The sequence below is a fragment of the Grus americana genome, chromosome 1, assembly GCF_028858705.1.
Source record: "Grus americana isolate bGruAme1 chromosome 1, bGruAme1.mat, whole genome shotgun sequence".
In the NCBI taxonomy this organism is placed as follows: domain Eukaryota; kingdom Metazoa; phylum Chordata; class Aves; order Gruiformes; family Gruidae; genus Grus; species Grus americana.
The window spans coordinates 143,219,927-143,236,694 of record NC_072852.1 but is presented as its reverse complement, the minus strand read 5'-3'; the positions used below and the strand labels follow the sequence as shown (position 1 = coordinate 143,236,694).

The following is a 16,768-nucleotide window of genomic DNA, read 5'->3' as shown; positions in this document are numbered from 1 at the left end:
ACCATTGCTGTGTGCAGAAGTAAAATCATTGTCCTGTTTCTACATGCTGCATATAATTTTTTTTCCTAAATAGATATGCTAAGGATTATTTTGGATTTTTGCAACAGCATCACAAGTGAGTACTCACAGTGACATGCAGCACTTTATAACAACACTGGATTTTTCTCAAGACAAGCTTGTGTGCTTATGTGACTTTGCAGAGTTGACACAGTTTTCTGCTTTTAGTTCCTGAGATAACTCTTTTGCAACCAGCTCAACTATATCTTCATGGCATTGCATCGTTCTAGAAATCCCTGGCATTAGGACACTTTTTTTTTTCCCCCTGATTGAGGCACAATCTGTGTTCTTGGTTCTCAAAGTCATATTTTCTGTGTTGTTAAAACAGATTTTATTGGACTGAGACCGCTAACAAAGTGGTTCGGATTACACTGAAAGAGTAACTAGCTCTCTTTACTGTTTGCTCTTTTACCGACACCAATGCCACTTGAAACTGGTTGTGAAAATGGAGCTTCGAGAGAGTGAAACCTGATGGTAGGTTGGTCCCATCTCGTTTGAGTAATCCTGGACATACTTCTTGTAGCAATGATATTCTGTGGGAATGCTATGGCAACATCAAAATGTTGGCTGTCTAGCAGGCTTACTGCATCCTGTGCATGATCCGTGAATCAACAGAGGAATTTAGTTCCCAGAGTGTCAGTCTGGCACATTTCACAAGCGCTACATTCACTTAGCAAAAAAAAAAAAAAAAAAAAAAGAGAAAGTCAGCCAGTCATACAGAGAAAGTGCTATAGTGACTGAGAGATGAATTTCCTGCTGCTAACGCTTGTATATACTAACTCTAAGAAGCTAGGAATAAATCATGCATGGTTTAATTCAGAGGGGAAATATGCTTTCCTTCAGATTTTTTATTATTTTTGTACTCATCTGCTTTTCTTCGTTCATACAATTTCTTTGTTTTTGCATCTCCTTCCTAGTCTCTGGACATATTAGTATGCTTTCTTTCAGTTAGATGTGATCTCTCTCTGAAACAGAGGCTGGAGATATTGGTCAGTGAAGTACCAGGTTTGAGCTAAAAAGGCCAAAAGGGATATTAGTCTGGGGTTCAGTACATAGGAACATGTTCATATTGTTTCTAGTCTGCTGCAAATGAGAGCACAACACTGCATCTGCATTTAGTTCTGTCATGCAGTGATTTCCAGTGCCTCAAAGTGAAGATAAAATTTGTGTCTGCCTATTGGCCTCTTTTGCTGTGTATAGCTTAAAAAAGGAAACGCAAGGACATTTACAGGATTCTGCTGCTTTTTCAGATGACACCTAGAATGAATGAGATGGGAGTAAGGTAGAGCTACTCCATTAAAAGGAAGAGTTCAGGCTCCCTAGTCACAGAGTCCACACTTGGGAAGTTTCTCTCACTAAGCAGAGATCATAGAATCACAGAATGATTTGGGCTGGAAGGGACCTTAAGGATCACCTGCTCTGGGCAGGGACACCCTCCACTAGACCAGGTTGCCCAAAGCCCCATCCAACCTGGCCTTGAACACTCCCAGGGAGGGGGCATCCACAGCCTCTCTGGGCAACCTGTTCCAGTGCCTCACCACTCTAACAGTAAAGAATTTCTTCCTGATATCTAATCTAAATCGACCCTCCTTCAGCTTAAGCCCATTACCCCTTGTCCTGTCACTACACTCCCTGATAAAAAGTCCCCTTTCTTGTAGGCCCCCTTTAAGTACTGGTAGGCTGCTCTAAGGTCTCCCGGGAGCCTTCTAGATGTTTTGGGGAGATTTCTAATCTTGACTGAAACTTCCAGGGGAAGTTTCTCTGTAAATTATTCTCTTGGGTATCACCTTCCCTATTAAAATGTTGTGTCTATCTTCAATCCATTTTTTTCTTTTAGTTATCTGAGCTTGTAGAAACTCAGACTATCTTTATATTGCCACGTGTGTCGTTTGTTCTTTACTCCATGGATGTGAACATTATTCTTGAAACTTCACTTTGGCAGACAGAGGTAAGGTAGAGTTCCCTGAACTGTACACACTGAAGCGTGTTCAAAACTGATGGCATCTGAACTGACCGCTATCCCACTCAGAAGAGAAATACTAGGGTTTACCAAAAATAGTTTCATAAAAAATATCAGCTCCACAGTCAAAGACAGTTTTGACTAAAATTAAAACACCTGTTAGGAATTTTTAGGAAAAAAATACATAACAAAAGGGAAAATATCCTGTTGCTAATGTGTAAGTCAGATGAGTAGGCAGGGACTACTCTTCAGTGTGGCAAAGAGACAGTTTAAGGGGGACGTGTTGGAAGCCTCCAAAACCCTTAGAAATGTGAAAAAAAGTGGACTGGCGTTAATTGCTGTCTCTTCCAAACCGTGAGCTCTGGTTTTGAAACTCATACGAACTAGGTTCACAACCAACCAAAGGAGGTGATTCTTCATGCAACAGGCAGTAGATGAGTGAATCTCTTTGCCAAAGACAATGCAAGAAGTTGTGGATGCAAGCTTACATGGGTTCAGGAGAAAAGGGGACAAGTAGTCTTAGCCCACTGCCGAGACAACAGGCTGACTGCACCCTCTGCCAAATCCAGTGTCTCCATTATTACGTTTGATCCCTTCCTTGTTCTTATGGCTTGCCTTGAAAGGCGAGCTGAACTCAAATGGAAAACAACTAAATTCTATATCCTATCTATCTGAAGTCTTTTTTTTTTGTTTTGTTTTGTTCTGACCTTCACTTAAAATCTCTGGATAAATGTTGATGTACAAAACTAACGTTATGAGAGAAACAACCTAATGATCATGAATGCTAAATGTCTGCATTAGAACAAGTTGACATTCATTATAAAGTGTCTTAAAGATCAATGAAGCTTAAGGAAAAAAGCTGCAACTTTTAAAACTAATTAAAACAGAGTAAGTAATATGTACAAAGGTGACTTAACTTCAACATGCCATAGACAGAACACGCTTACGAGGGAAAGTCTGGGGTTTTTGTTGAACAAAAACTGAAAACTCAACTCTGCACAAGGTTAAAGATTGTATTTTAATCACAGACTGAAACATCATGATTTACAAAACTGATGGTTAGATTTAAAACCAACCACTACATCTTTCTGTGGGAATACTCCCCCCACACCCTAGCAGATTAGGGGTTCAAGTGAAGAACAGAGCTGTTCATGTTTGCCTTTGGGACTGAACAGTGATTTCCAGGATGACGACTGATGCTGCAAGAATTCACCTAAGATGCTTGTCAATACATTTCATTTACCCAGCTGAAAGTGGCCTCTTCTAGGGAACTCTGCTGGATTCATCAGAAATCCCAACCATCTTGCAGCTTTCTGTCCAGAGCCTTCTCTGCAGCTCCTCATCATACGCTATGTCAGCCGATTTTGTCCTTTCCTCATTGTAAAGGTAGCAGCCACCAGCTCCTTCCATCTCGGGTGATACTGCTGCATAGATGCTTGTAGAGGCTCCTTCCTCTGGAGTCTACAGAAACAAAAAAAAAAAACAAACCCCAAATTCAGGCAAGGCAGGTACAATAGAAGAATTACATTAAACCATAGGACCTTACCAGTGACAATCAGCTTCCCTAGTTTTGCATCACATCTGTGGTTCTTATGCAAACCTCAAGCTGGCAATGATGAAAATGCCACCTATCCAACTGACAGAGTACAGTCCATTTCTACAACAGTGCTATTCTGAGATAGTTTAAAGCCACAGAACAGATATATGGAAAACTCCGCTCCATTTTTTCAAGAGCTAGTCAGATGGAGCATACAAAATAATTGGTTTAGTTTCCACCGTTAGAGCTAATAAACCCAAAGGGAAACACAAATATTAAAATCCTAGTTTAATTATTCATTTAGCAAGGATGAACAGGTCTGTACGCTGCCTTAAGAAGATGAAGGCTATGCTATATGCTCAATGTGTTCATTGTAACAACAATATGACACGAGCAAAGGATCAGGGAAACCATGACAGGAAATTATGATTCCGCAGTTTAATCCAAGGAAGCAGGAAAACCAGGGAACTACATTTCACACAGAGCATAGTTTTCAGGGTTCTACAGTGTCATAAAGCAAAATGGTGAAAGATCTATAACATCTGATATACCATGAGTATTAAATGAAAATTAATAAGTGAATAGCTTAGAGCGATAACTTCTTTCATCCCGAGGATATGCAAAACATTTCCATTTTGCATTCAGCAGGATCACACAGCTATCACTGAAATTATTTCTTTTATTGAAGGGCGTATTTAAAACACAACATTTGATATGTTTTGTCTTTATCAGTGATATAATTATGATCAATGCCTGCTAGATAATAATGTGTCACTTTACAATCCTTGCAGTCATTCTCTGAGTCATTAACAGTACCAATGCTGCTTATAGCTTTGTCTGCTGCACCTGACAGGATGTCTTTTCCTGAAGAACTCACTTGATGAATGAGACAGTATTGAATAGGTTACTCAGTGCCTAAGTAAAAAAAAATATAAATCTGTGGTGGGTTGAGCCTGGCTGGAGGCCAGGTGCCCACCAGAGCTGCTCTCTCACTCCCCTCATTCACTAAACAGGGGAGAAAAGGCATAACGAAATGCTTGTAGGTCAAGATAAGGACAAGGAGAGATCACTCACTAATCGTTGTCACGAGCAAAACAGACCGAACTTAGAGAGGGAATTCATCTGATTTATTACTAAGCAAAACAGAGTAGAGGAATGAGAAATAAAATCAAATCTTAAAACACCTCCCCCCACCCCTCCCATCTTCCCGGGCTCAACTTCATTCCCGGCTTCAACCTTCCCCCCCTCAGCGGCACAGGGGGACGGGGAATGGGGGTTACAGTCAGTTCATCTCACGTTGTTTCTGCCGCTTCTTCATCCTCAGGGGGAGGACTCCTCTCATCGTTCCCCTGCTCCAGCATGGACCCTCTCAAGGGGTGCAGACCTTCAGGAGCAAACTGCTCCAGCGTGGGGTCCCCCACGGGGTCACAAGTCCTGCCAGCAAACCTGCCCTGGCATGGGCTCCCCTCTTCACGGGTCCACCGGTCCGGCCTGGAACTTGCTCCAGCGTGGGCTTCCCACGGGCCACAGCCTCCTTCAGGTGCCTCCACCTGCTCCGGCGTGGGGTCCTCCACGGGCTGCAGGTGGAATCTCTACACCCCCTCATCCTTCCTCCATGGGCTGCAGGGGGACAGCCTGCCTCACCATGGTCTTCACCACGGGCTGCAGGGGGATCTCTGCTCCGGCGCCTGGAGCACCTCCTGCCCCTCCTTCTGCACTGACCTTGGTGTCTGCAGAGTTTCTTACATCTTCTCACTCCTCTCTCCGGCTGCAAAAGCTCCCCCCAAGTTGTTTTTTTCCTTTCTTAAATATGTTATCACAGAGGCACTGATTGGCTCGGCCTTGACCAGTGGCGGGTCCGTCTTGGAGCCGGCTGGCATTGGCTCTGTCAGACACAGGGGAAGCCTCTAGCGGCTTCTGGCAGAAGCCACCCCCGTAGCTCCCCCCGCTACCAAAACCTTGCCATGCAAACCCAACACAAAATCTAAAAGTAATTTAAAGCTTTTTGTGACAAGATGCAGATACGTTAAAAAGAAACAACTCCTCTGTTTTAGCAATATACAATAAATAGAACACAGCATATTGGAAATAATTAATTTATCTGAGGTATCTGGCATGTGATCTCATTTACAAGTAAGTTAGAGCCATGTGACCCAATCACACAATAAGACAAGGTTACCCAAACCACGACGTCTCTGGCTGCTGCCGGAGCAGAGCAACCTCAGCACCTGCGAGGGAAACACAATTCCCTGTGTGACCACAGGTGCATTCCCCAAAAAGTGAACTGCCGAAGAAGAAACGTGCCCTGCCGAGGTGCTTGCATGCACAAAGCTCCACTGGTTCCATGCCAAGCCCTTGATCAAAGTTGTTTAAGCTGAAGGAAAACTACTGATGCCAACAGCGTTTACTATCAGTTACCACACAAAGTCAGCTCGCCCTGTTCCAAATACCACCTAATGAAATAAGATGATAACTCAGCTATCCAACGGGCTATTCTCTCAGCAAAATATCAGTCAATGTGGTAAAAAAAAAAAAGTCAGGTCTAGGTAACTGCTGGAATATTTTTTTATTTTTTAAGATGAGTGTACTGTGACATACTATCTAGACACACAAAGTGCTTATTTATCTTAGTTTAGTGCTCTACTAGTACTTCTTCACCCTTCTTCATCTTATGGAAAATACCGCTATTCACATCCAGTAGATTATTTAAACAACATAAAGTTATGGGCATACATAATTTGCAGGATCAGGATGACTCCAAGAAGTTGGAGTCCACACGCTCACATAGTGGCTACTACCATGATCAGCTATGATGCAATATAAAATACCTTAATATTGCAAAGCAGCAGAACAATGATTCATATTTTATGCAATTTATTCTGGATGACAGAGAGAAACCAAAAGTTTTTAAGGTACTGCTGCGCTTTACTTAAAAATCTAGTGACAAAAATAAACAATTACTTCATGCAATGGTTCACTGGACATTATGTTCCTCTATTCAACAGCTCTCCAGCAAAAACAAGTAGAAATGTCAATGTCGATGACTCCCAAATCTTAATGACAATAGCTCAAAACTAAAATGCTTTTAAACAATTGTCTGTGGGTGGAATTTGTGTGATTATGTTCTTAAGAGCAGGGCTCTCTACAGCCTCAGACTGGTGTATCAGTACAGCATCAGAAATATCATGTGTTTGTGCTGATCCAATGGGAAAGTTCTCCCAGAATATGCAGGATTTATCGAGACTTTTATTTTTTCATGATATGTCAAGTAAATTTCCCACCAGAGGGAATCATCTGTTCACAATAATATCAAATACATTAAATAAGGGCTATGTACAGTTGTTGGTTTTATTCGTGCAGCCCTAGCAGTCCTTTACCAAACCATTTTTTATAGAAAATTGTTTCCTATTCTTCAATACAAAGAAAATATCAAAATAGGCTCAGAAAATAATAAATGTGCTTGCATGGCCACACTGTGACCAGTCTATAAGCACAGTGACATCATCACCATCCATTAAAGTCAGCTTCTGTAAATTTTTACAAGATTTAATTTGGTTTTCATCCTGTCCACTATATCTAATACGATGAGTAGAAGGCTCTAGGCAAAATTCCTGTTTAGTTTCTATCACCTGTTGCTAAAAGCAATTAGCTAAACACATAAGAAAAAAATACTATAATACATTAAGCAATTAGTGTATAATAATTTAAGTTAAAGGAAAACAATTTTTCCAGTGCAACAGGAAGCAGAGTTGCATATATATGATTAATTAATTGTCTTATCCCATCTTCTGAGTGCTTAATTAGTGCTGAAAGCTTTAATGTTCCCTTACTTGAGGATCTCTTCATTGTTTTGGCATGTTTTCTGTTTTAATGAAAGTAAAAAGGAAACCCTGCACTAGGAGTCCCCTGGCCTTCTGGCTGGGTGGATGACCTACCTGCTTTGAGAGGCTGGAAGAAAAGCATATGCTGTGATTCCACCTCTGAATCATGCCCATACCTACTGTGAAAGCACCATACATCCACCTGTCCACACACAGTCAAGACCAAGACTCTTTCCCAAAGTGTTGGATCTACTACACATCCATAGGTGAACCACACCACACACAGACAAACGCACACACGTCCTGCCTTTGTACCAGCACCTGAGGAGCTCTTGGGAAGGAAGAAGCTGGCAACAGGTAGCAACCACTGGAGCAATTCATGAGTATCTGGACAGGGAGCAGGAGTAATTGTTCCAGCAGTGACAGCCCCACTCCTGGTGGCCAACTTTCCTGTGAGATCCATAGCTCTTCATTTAACACATGACTGCCCATCAAAAGGTGAGGAGGAACCATAAAGCTCTTGGAAAAGAAAATGATGACATGCAGAAGACTACTGTCAAAGCAACACATCTGACCCATCCTTTGATGCCAATGGCCTTCGAGGGACGAGAGCACCTGATCACAGGCCAGAGAAATCACCAACCAGTGGCTGAACACCTTGACTTATAAAAACCCGTGATGCTTGTCATGATGCTCTACACAAACAGGAACAAGTTTCCATCTTTGGGACTCTGAAGTATTATACCAAAAGTTGCAGGTAGACAGGCAGCAACAATACATATCATTCCAATCACAGGGCGGGATAGTCTACACATTGCCGAAATTTAAAAAAAAAAAAAAACAAAAAACAACAAAACAAACAGTAACAGAATAATATACATACATATAGGATCAGTAACATCTTGTTCATGAATTGGCTGGACTTGTCCTAAGACGAGGGATTCCTATAAATTGCATGATGCTTCTTCACTCCTCAGTTACCAACTTATTTGTGCTGAACTTTTTTTAAATTGGATTTTTGTTTACAAATTATTATATTATTATTATCCAAGCAACTGTAATTAATACTTTTGTCATATCCAAGTAAAACTGATTTCTGCTTAACTTTTTCCTAATGAAATTCTACATCTGCAGAAATTCCTTTTATTTGTTACAGTATTGATCACGTCTTTTACATTTTTTTGCTATTAACTATTTGTTTGCAGTATCCCTTCAACAGTAAATAAAGGTCTGATTGAAATAATGTATCTTTGTATTGCACATTACAGGGGTAGGCTGTGAAACAAGGAGTTAAAGATTGTATGTGACCAGCTTATTTAAGCAAAATGCAGTCTATATACACCAAATGACATAATTGTGGCACTATCTATTCCCAGAGAAAAAGATGGGGTTTTACAAAAGCTTTGATATTTCTTTTTTTTAAAAAAATATTCATCAATAGTAAGTCATCAATATAGAATAATTTTTGCTCAGCATCAAATGGAATATTCTGTTCTATGAAATCTGGGACATATACTAAGAGGGTTTGTGTTTTAGTTTTGGGGTTTTTTTAAGACTTAGCACATTTTGATTAATGCATTAAGTGCCATTATAATCTTGTCAATACTAGGTGCTAATGCTCACAAAATGTGTTAGCTGATAACAGTTAGTCCCTACAGCCATGTCGCCATGAAATGTCACATCATTTTCATTTGTCTACAACAGGTCCAACAACTTAACTCTTTGGAAAGCATGTGTCTGCATCAGTTATACATGATCGCTTGGTGGTGCTTCCCTTGTTAATCCATGTGCTTATGCAGTTCCACCTCCACCTGAATTCATAGCTCAGGGTCCTGGGCAGACAGTATAGTATGTCCATCGGAAACCACAGAAAACAAAACTAATGAGCTCGTCTTCTGCAATCCATCCATTTTCCCTGTACCGTTTTCAGTAACTACCAGCAAACAGTGAGAACCTTGCCATGTGTCTTAAACACTATGATGAACAGTTGAATGGATGGCATGCATATACTTCAAATCGTATTGGTTGACAGAGTTGGCCATATGACTGAAAAAGCAGTAGTGATAGAACCCATGGTATCAGAGGAGTACTTACTCTGGAATAGTTTCCCCTCACCCCAGTCAACCAGCTGATTGTACTTGGTTTGTATTTTATGACTTCAGGATGCTGCCATCTTGAGACATAGTAGGAGAGAAGGTTGGCCAAAGAGGACAGAGAGCAGGAAGCAGCTGGCAAACTCAATGACTGACATCACTGTTGCATTTTGAGGGACATGAATGAGGGGTCAAACAGGCAGATGCCCACCCAGGACTGCCTGGTATGCTGGCAAATGCTTAATACTGAGGAAGAACATGTTAAAACACCTTTATCCATACAATTTGTGATGCAGAATACATTAATTATTGGTGGAATGGCCCTCATCAGCAATATTAAGTAGACTGCTATAGGAACACTCATCAACACTGGTTTTATAACAGTGTTCCTACCTCATGTACTCACATCCATTATGTCATGTGCTTTCCAGTTGGGAAATCTCCTGGGTCTGATGAGCTGTCAGAGATTTTTTTGGTCATGGGGTTTCAGGGTGTTTCCTCTGTGGCTTTGCTTTTTTAAAGGGGTGAGTTTCCATCAGGCCATTCCTGGCTCAGATAACAAGACATGTTTCTGGCTAGTGACAAATTTCCCAGGTTCCAGCTAAGAACGGAACAGGCCATCTTCTGGGCACGGGTACTCAGGTACTTTTGCCAGCATTCTTTCACTTTTCTCAACATTAATTGTTCTGGTAATGTTTTGCAAATGTTAGTATTTTCCTAACTTGCTTCTGGACTGAAAAACTCTGTATATACAGAGTTTTCTGCATTTTCTATCTTTTCTCAGGAAAGACAATGATCACCTGGGATACCTGAACAGTACTATGCATATGCACAGTGGGGTTTAGCAACAAGAATGAGAACAAGAAGTTACTGTTACTTGGTACAGCAAAGTCTTTCATCTACTTGCTGGCAGCTAATGGAAGGGTGACACCCAGTCACCCTCAACCCACTGCTTGACTCTCAGGAACAAAGGCAAACACAAAGCCACCGCAACACAAATAGTTTGAAAACTGTCAGAAATGGAGTAAATGGGTTTGCATTCCCATGAATATTAAAGCAAACAAACTTGTGAGAAACAAATTACCTGTGTTCCAGGGAGCACTGATTACTATGATCTGCGAACTACCGAATCATTTCAAAACCAGGTTACTTACAGGTGCAAGACTCCAAGGTGAAATAACAACAGCTGCTCTAGTGTCACAGCCTCCTGGTAAAGACATGGGCTACATGTGCTCAATGCTTGTTGTGTAACTTCTGCAGTGTCTAGACCTCCTAACGTGATCCTTGCTTTGAAAATTCCAGCCAAAAAGTAATCAGTTGAAACACTGAGTACAAAAACAAAGGCTAGAAAGGAAACCATTACGCAGGTGTAAGGACGTGTTCAGCAACCTTTGATCAATAAGGCTGTAACAGCTGACTCTAAGTCCTGGTGAGACTGGTGGCCACGACCAACTGTCAGATCCCTAGGAAGCCAAAGCTGCTAGAGAGATCTGGCAGCACAGCTTTTCAGACATCTCTGCCTTCACTCAGAAGCCCTGGTTTCCATCTGCGTTCTCTTTCTACTCCTATTCTTTCCTATGTAGCTCACTATTATTCTCTTTCTACCCAATTTCTACCTTGATTATAGACCAGAAAGAGACAGAAATGTTTTATTGAATATAGAGTTCTCCCTAGAGACCCAGTCAGCACCATCAAATTAATTTCTCTTCAATCCCCAACTCACAGCAAAGAGAATCCTTTAATAAATTCACTCCATAATAAAACTCTTTAGATTTCATCTTTAAAAAAGACAGCAGCTACAAACAGAAATGGCTGAGCTAAAATGTGAAGCCTTTCTCCTGACAATGTTGTGGCTACAGAGAAATCATTTCTGAATCAAAGTTATGAATATATAATAAAAGACGAAACATTGATGAATTAAGAACACAAGGCAATTTTAAAACTAAAAAAATACCAAAATGTTGAAGGAAAGGAGCTTTTATAATATGAATAATTCATGCCTATTCTGGGAAAAAGAGAATTTTTTCCCTGAGCACCCTAGCACAAGATGTTGTAAAGAACAGAAGCAGAGATAGCTGGCAAACAGACACAAAGAGTATCTAATCCTGAATATCTCCTTCCCTTTCTATTGATACCAAATTTTCTGGAAAGATCTTTCAAAAAAAATCCAGGTACACAGAGAGCCTAGGAAGCCCTAGCTCATCTTCACATCAGCCCCCGGTGGCTGGGAAGCCTGTAGACCAAGTAGACCATGGAAGAAAGGAACTGTCCCCAGAGGACTGCCAGGGTCAGCCTGTTGCTCAGGCCCCCCAAGAAGCAGGCAGGCACGCAGCCTCGAATGCCTTATTTCCCATGAATCTTTTGATGGAGTCAGTGGTGGAAGGTTTCACTTTGTTTCATGTCAGAGCACTGCCTCCTGAGAAATCTGTTTTGCTGGAAAATCACCAAGCAGCTCTACTCTGAAGCCCTGGGATGACTCTTCTGTAAGACTCAAAACATGAGCAAGGGTTTACTGAGGAAGACAGCGGCCATGGCTCCAAACCCTCATTTTCCAAAGCAGCTGCTTCAGACTAAGTAGGACATCATGGGTTATCTCAAATAGCATCAGATGCCTATGTGTGTTGGGTTTGTGTGGCAAGGTTTTGGTAGCGGGGGGACTACAGGGGTGGCTTCTGCCAGAAGCCGCTAGAGGCTTCCCCTGTGTCTGATAGAGCCAATGCCAGCCGGCTCCAAGACGGACCCACCACTGGCCAAGGCCGAGCCAATCAGCGCCTCTGTGATAACATATTTAAGAAGAAGAAAAACAGTTAGAGAGAGCTTTTGCAGCCGGAGAGAGGAGTGAGAAGATGTAAGAAACTCTGCAGACACCAAGGTCAGTGCAGAAGGAGGGGCAGGAGGTGCTCCAGGCGCCGGAGCAGAGATCCCCCTGCAGCCCGTGGTGAAGACCATGGTGAGGCAGGCTGTCCCCCTGCAGCCCATGGAGGAAGGATGAGGGGGTGTAGAGATTCCACCTGCAGCCTGTGGAGGACCCCACGCCGGAGCAGGTGGAGGCACCTGAAGGAGGCTGTGGCCTGTGGGAAGCCCACGCTGGAGCAAGTTCCTGGCAGGACCGGTGGACCCGTGAAGAGAGGAGCCCACGCCAGGGCAGGTTTGCTGGCAGGACTTGTGACCCCGTGGGGGACCCCACACTGGAGCAGTCTGCTCCTGAAGGTCTGCACCCCATGGGAGAGACTCACGTTGGAGCAGTTCATGAAGGACTGTCTCCCATGAGAGGGACTCCATGCTGGAGCAGGGGAACGATGAGAGGAGTCCTCCCCCTGAGGATGAAGAAGCAGCAGAAACAACGTGTGATGAACTGACCGTAACCCCCATTCCCCGTCCCCCTGTGCCGCTGAGGGGGGGAAGGTTGAAGCCGGGAGTGAAGTTGAGCCCGGGAAGATGGGAGGGGTGGGGGGAGGTGTTTTAAGAGTTGATTTTATTTCTCATTCCTCTACTCTGTTTTGCTTAGTAATAAATCAGATGAATTCCCTCTCTAAGTTCGGTCTGTTTTGCTCGTGACAACAATTAGTGAGTGATCTCTCCCTGTCCTTATCTCAACCCACAAGCATTTCATTATACTTTTTCTCCCCTGTCTAGTGAAGGAGGGGAGTGATAGAGTGGCTCTGGTGGGCACCTGGCCTCCAGCCAGGGTCAACCCACCACACTATGTTATCAGGCAGTTGAATGAAGCCCATGTTGGCTGGCCAGCCTTCCAGGCCACACTGAAGAGATCTCCATTGACTTCAAATACCAGCTTCAACAGTGAACTCACTTGCAGTTACCACAAAAATAAATGTACGTGTCTAAATTTCAAACTGAATCTCTCTCACTTAGAAGTGCAATATAACCTCAGTGATTTTTGTGGATCCATACTTTGCCTTTTCTAAACTGCTGAAATGGAGGACTAGAAGAATGATGTTGAGTTTTAAACAATTTTTAAAACGGAAACAAGAACCCAATTTACATGACTGAATTTGAACAGGGACTTGAAACTTTGGGTCAAAGCCATTAATCATAACCGAATCCTTTGTTCATTTTGTCAAGTGCATTGAGGAAGATTACTTTGCCTGAAGGTTGATCCCTAAGCTTGCTTTGCAGCAGACAGCGATGTCTTCAAAGTCAGAACTGAGATATCGCTTCAGCCACTCAAATTACATTACACTTGTTACCTCACTCAGCTCAGTAACTGTATGCAAAATTCGACAGATAGGAGCCTGCTGCCCCAGACATTGCATAAACATCCAGCCAGAGACAGTCACTTGCTGGAAGAACATCCAGTCTCTAGGAAATGAGGCAGGCAATAACAGGAGGAGAGAGCCGAGAGAGTACATGTACTTCACAAAATGCTGGAGCCTCTTCTGGGAGCACGGCTCTCTGGTTACCCAGCCCTTTGGAAACCAGGTGATGTCCCACAACTACCTATTGCTGCGGATGCCTCACTTAAAGCACTCATAATTGTCCTGGGTATCTTCACATAATCTGGGATTTTCTGCAACGCCTCTATTCACAGACAGGCAAAGTGATTTACTGAAGCAAATGCGCAAGTCAGGAGAAGAGATGAGGAAATAATGAGCCTCCTAAATCCTAATCCTGATGCCTTGCACACTAGGCTGTTACTCCTTTGCTGTGTTTGCAAAGGAAAATACACAATTTATTTGTTTACTACCAGCTCTATGGCCATAATTACAGTATCATGTGAGCAATTCAATATAATCTTCTTCATTCCAAGATGTAGACTGATCTATCATTAAGTAAGAATACTTAATTACAGCTTAGTATTCATGCTGGATATACACTAAGGAATCATCCTGTTATTTTTATTAACTATGCAAGGCTTTAATTCTACTAAGTTTTGAACTATTACTATCTGAGAAATATGAATAAGAGCATAAGACTACTTCTCCCTCCAACAAAGCTCTTAGAGAAGCAACCTCTTTGATAGGTAGTAGCTGGAACATCTGCATCATTTAATAATATATGCCCAATTTTTTAGTTGAAAACAAAATTGAAATATGATTCAAAATGTGAATGGATCAAAATGAAAGAGGACTTAAAACAACAAACAACCATAAAAGCTTTAGAAGTTTCGTTTTCTCATGCATTATCATATACCAGTACGTGGGTCATCTTTAGTTTGCTGAATTTTTTCAAATGATGCCAGATTTTGGCAATCAAAATGAAACAACACAGAAAAGCACACAGAAGTGTTTACATTTGAAATGGTAGCTGCATTTTTACCAGCTCCAGAGAGTAGGAGACACGGCGCTCTGTGCTGGCCAAGGCTCTAAGTGCTGAAGAGGATGCTCCTGAGTGCATATACCTCTGAACAATTTATTTTATTACTTGCCTGCTCACACAAAGTCTTTACTGGCTTTTGCTGAAAACACAAGACTTCAGGCATAAGATATATGACCACTTCTCAGTTGTAGCACCCTACCGTCATCTCTACTCTTACTTACTGTTCAACACTTGACGAGTCACTCTGCCCATATATCTTGTTTTCCCTTCTCAGAAAATGGAAACTGACACTTTTATCTCCAACTTCACAACTTTCTTAAAAGGACTGCTATTTTTTTTAATGCTTATAAGCACTCAGGACACGCATGGAACTCCTAAATATTTAAAAGATAACCACAATTTAGAAAACCCTTTAGAAACTACAAGATCAAAAAGCATAAAGACTGTACAGAACACAGGCAAAATGAAATAACTCAAAATTACATAGGCCAGCAGCTATTTCACAGCCTCTTCTGTTTTAAATTGCCACAACCCCCATTTTGCACCCCAAACAGCAGCGGGGCTATTTCCACCCGTGGGCTCAGCCGGGCGGAGGGGCTGGGAGAGGCTGGCTGCCAGCCCAGGTTTCTCACCTGCCCGCTGGAGGCACTTGTGAAAACCAGAAGGCTCAGGTGAGAAGGTGCAAATCCCTTTCTGGATCACCAGGTAATGGCAGCGGAGGACACTTCTCCTCCAGGACTCAGCCAGGCCGTGTGCCTGTGCTAGCAAAGATGGGGGCCAGAAATAGTAAAGCACACAAACTAACCCCAAATTACTACAGGGTGCTACATTTCTGCATTAATAGCATGCAAGATGAAAATACACCTGGGAAGATGGGAGGGATGAAAGCAAAAATACACTTTCCCCCAGATTTCTCACATCTACATTGCAGCGGCATGCTAGCTGGGCTACCACGCATCCTGCTGATGGGTCTGCTCCACGCAGAGCTCCTGCATGGAAAAAGAGACATCACCTCGCAGCACTTTTACTCTCGCCCTGATTCTCAGCCTTCATCTCCTTTTCTCTTTCAGCGACTCTGAAGCTTTCTGTGGGACTGAAACATGACAGTCCTGAAGCAGATGCGCTGGCTGGAAGGAAGAAGCTTCAAGCAGATTGCCAAATACCACTTAGCATTGTCCATGCCCCAGCTGGCCTGGGTTTCCATTTTCTATATAGTTATTGTGTTTAAATTATAGTTTTGTAATATTCCCCACGCTGAGAGGAGAAAGCCCAAACTGGAAGACAGATAAAAAGTGATGGGGAGGGAAGGAATATTATTCTGCAAATTTCTGTTTCTTATAATTCCAGTTGCTGGCAATTTCAGCATTTAATCTTGAACAATAAACCAAAAAGATATAAACAAGGGGGTAATTTAGGTCTGTCCCTAGTGACATGCTCCGAAGACGGAAAATGAGTAGGCTAATTTTCTATAGTTATTTTAGTGAAGAATAGAAATAGGTGAGAGTGGCTCAGATTTTCTAATCCTATCTTTCTGGCAGGTACAGTAAATAGAATTAGTTAGTTCAAGTCAGTAATTACAGATTATACATCCTTGGTTTTGATGAGAAGAATGCGTCCAATAAGTTCAAGGTATTTCTGTTTAAGTAATAAACCCCCTTTAAAAATGACAGTTCTCTTCATTTTAATTAAAGCCATATTTCATCTGAAAGCAGTTTGTAAAAAGAATAAAGAAAAAAATTAGTCATCTTGTAAACGAAACTAGCATTTCCCATTTTCTGTCACAACAGAATGCTAAAGTCATAAAATCACAGATATATTCTGAAAACATATGATTATGGAGCTGTCCGCGTAGCTTACCCTCTCAGTTACCCGAGAGAAGTACTAAATTTAAAGGCAAAGGCTATATTCAGTTGCAAATCAACATATCCGAACGCTTACTAACCCACCAGAATCAACCTGTTTTTAAAAAAGTAACTAAAAATGCAAATGCAAAGGAGGACTGAATCTTATTATTCAAATCAAG

General features: G+C 42.0%; 1 protein-coding gene across 2 annotated transcripts in view; it reads right to left on the bottom strand.

Annotated features, from left to right (window-relative positions):
- Positions 1-3,016: 3,016 nt before the first annotated feature.
- The window catches only part of DHRSX (dehydrogenase/reductase X-linked), a 176,953-nt gene continuing 163,201 nt past the window's right edge, over positions 3,017-16,768 (bottom strand). For both annotated transcript variants that reach the window (XM_054813283.1, XM_054813290.1), the window contains one exon: positions 3,017-3,478. In XM_054813283.1, coding sequence (XP_054669258.1) covers positions 3,281-3,478 — 198 coding nt within the window. In that variant the 3' untranslated portion in view covers positions 3,017-3,280. The remainder of the gene's footprint in view (positions 3,479-16,768) is intronic.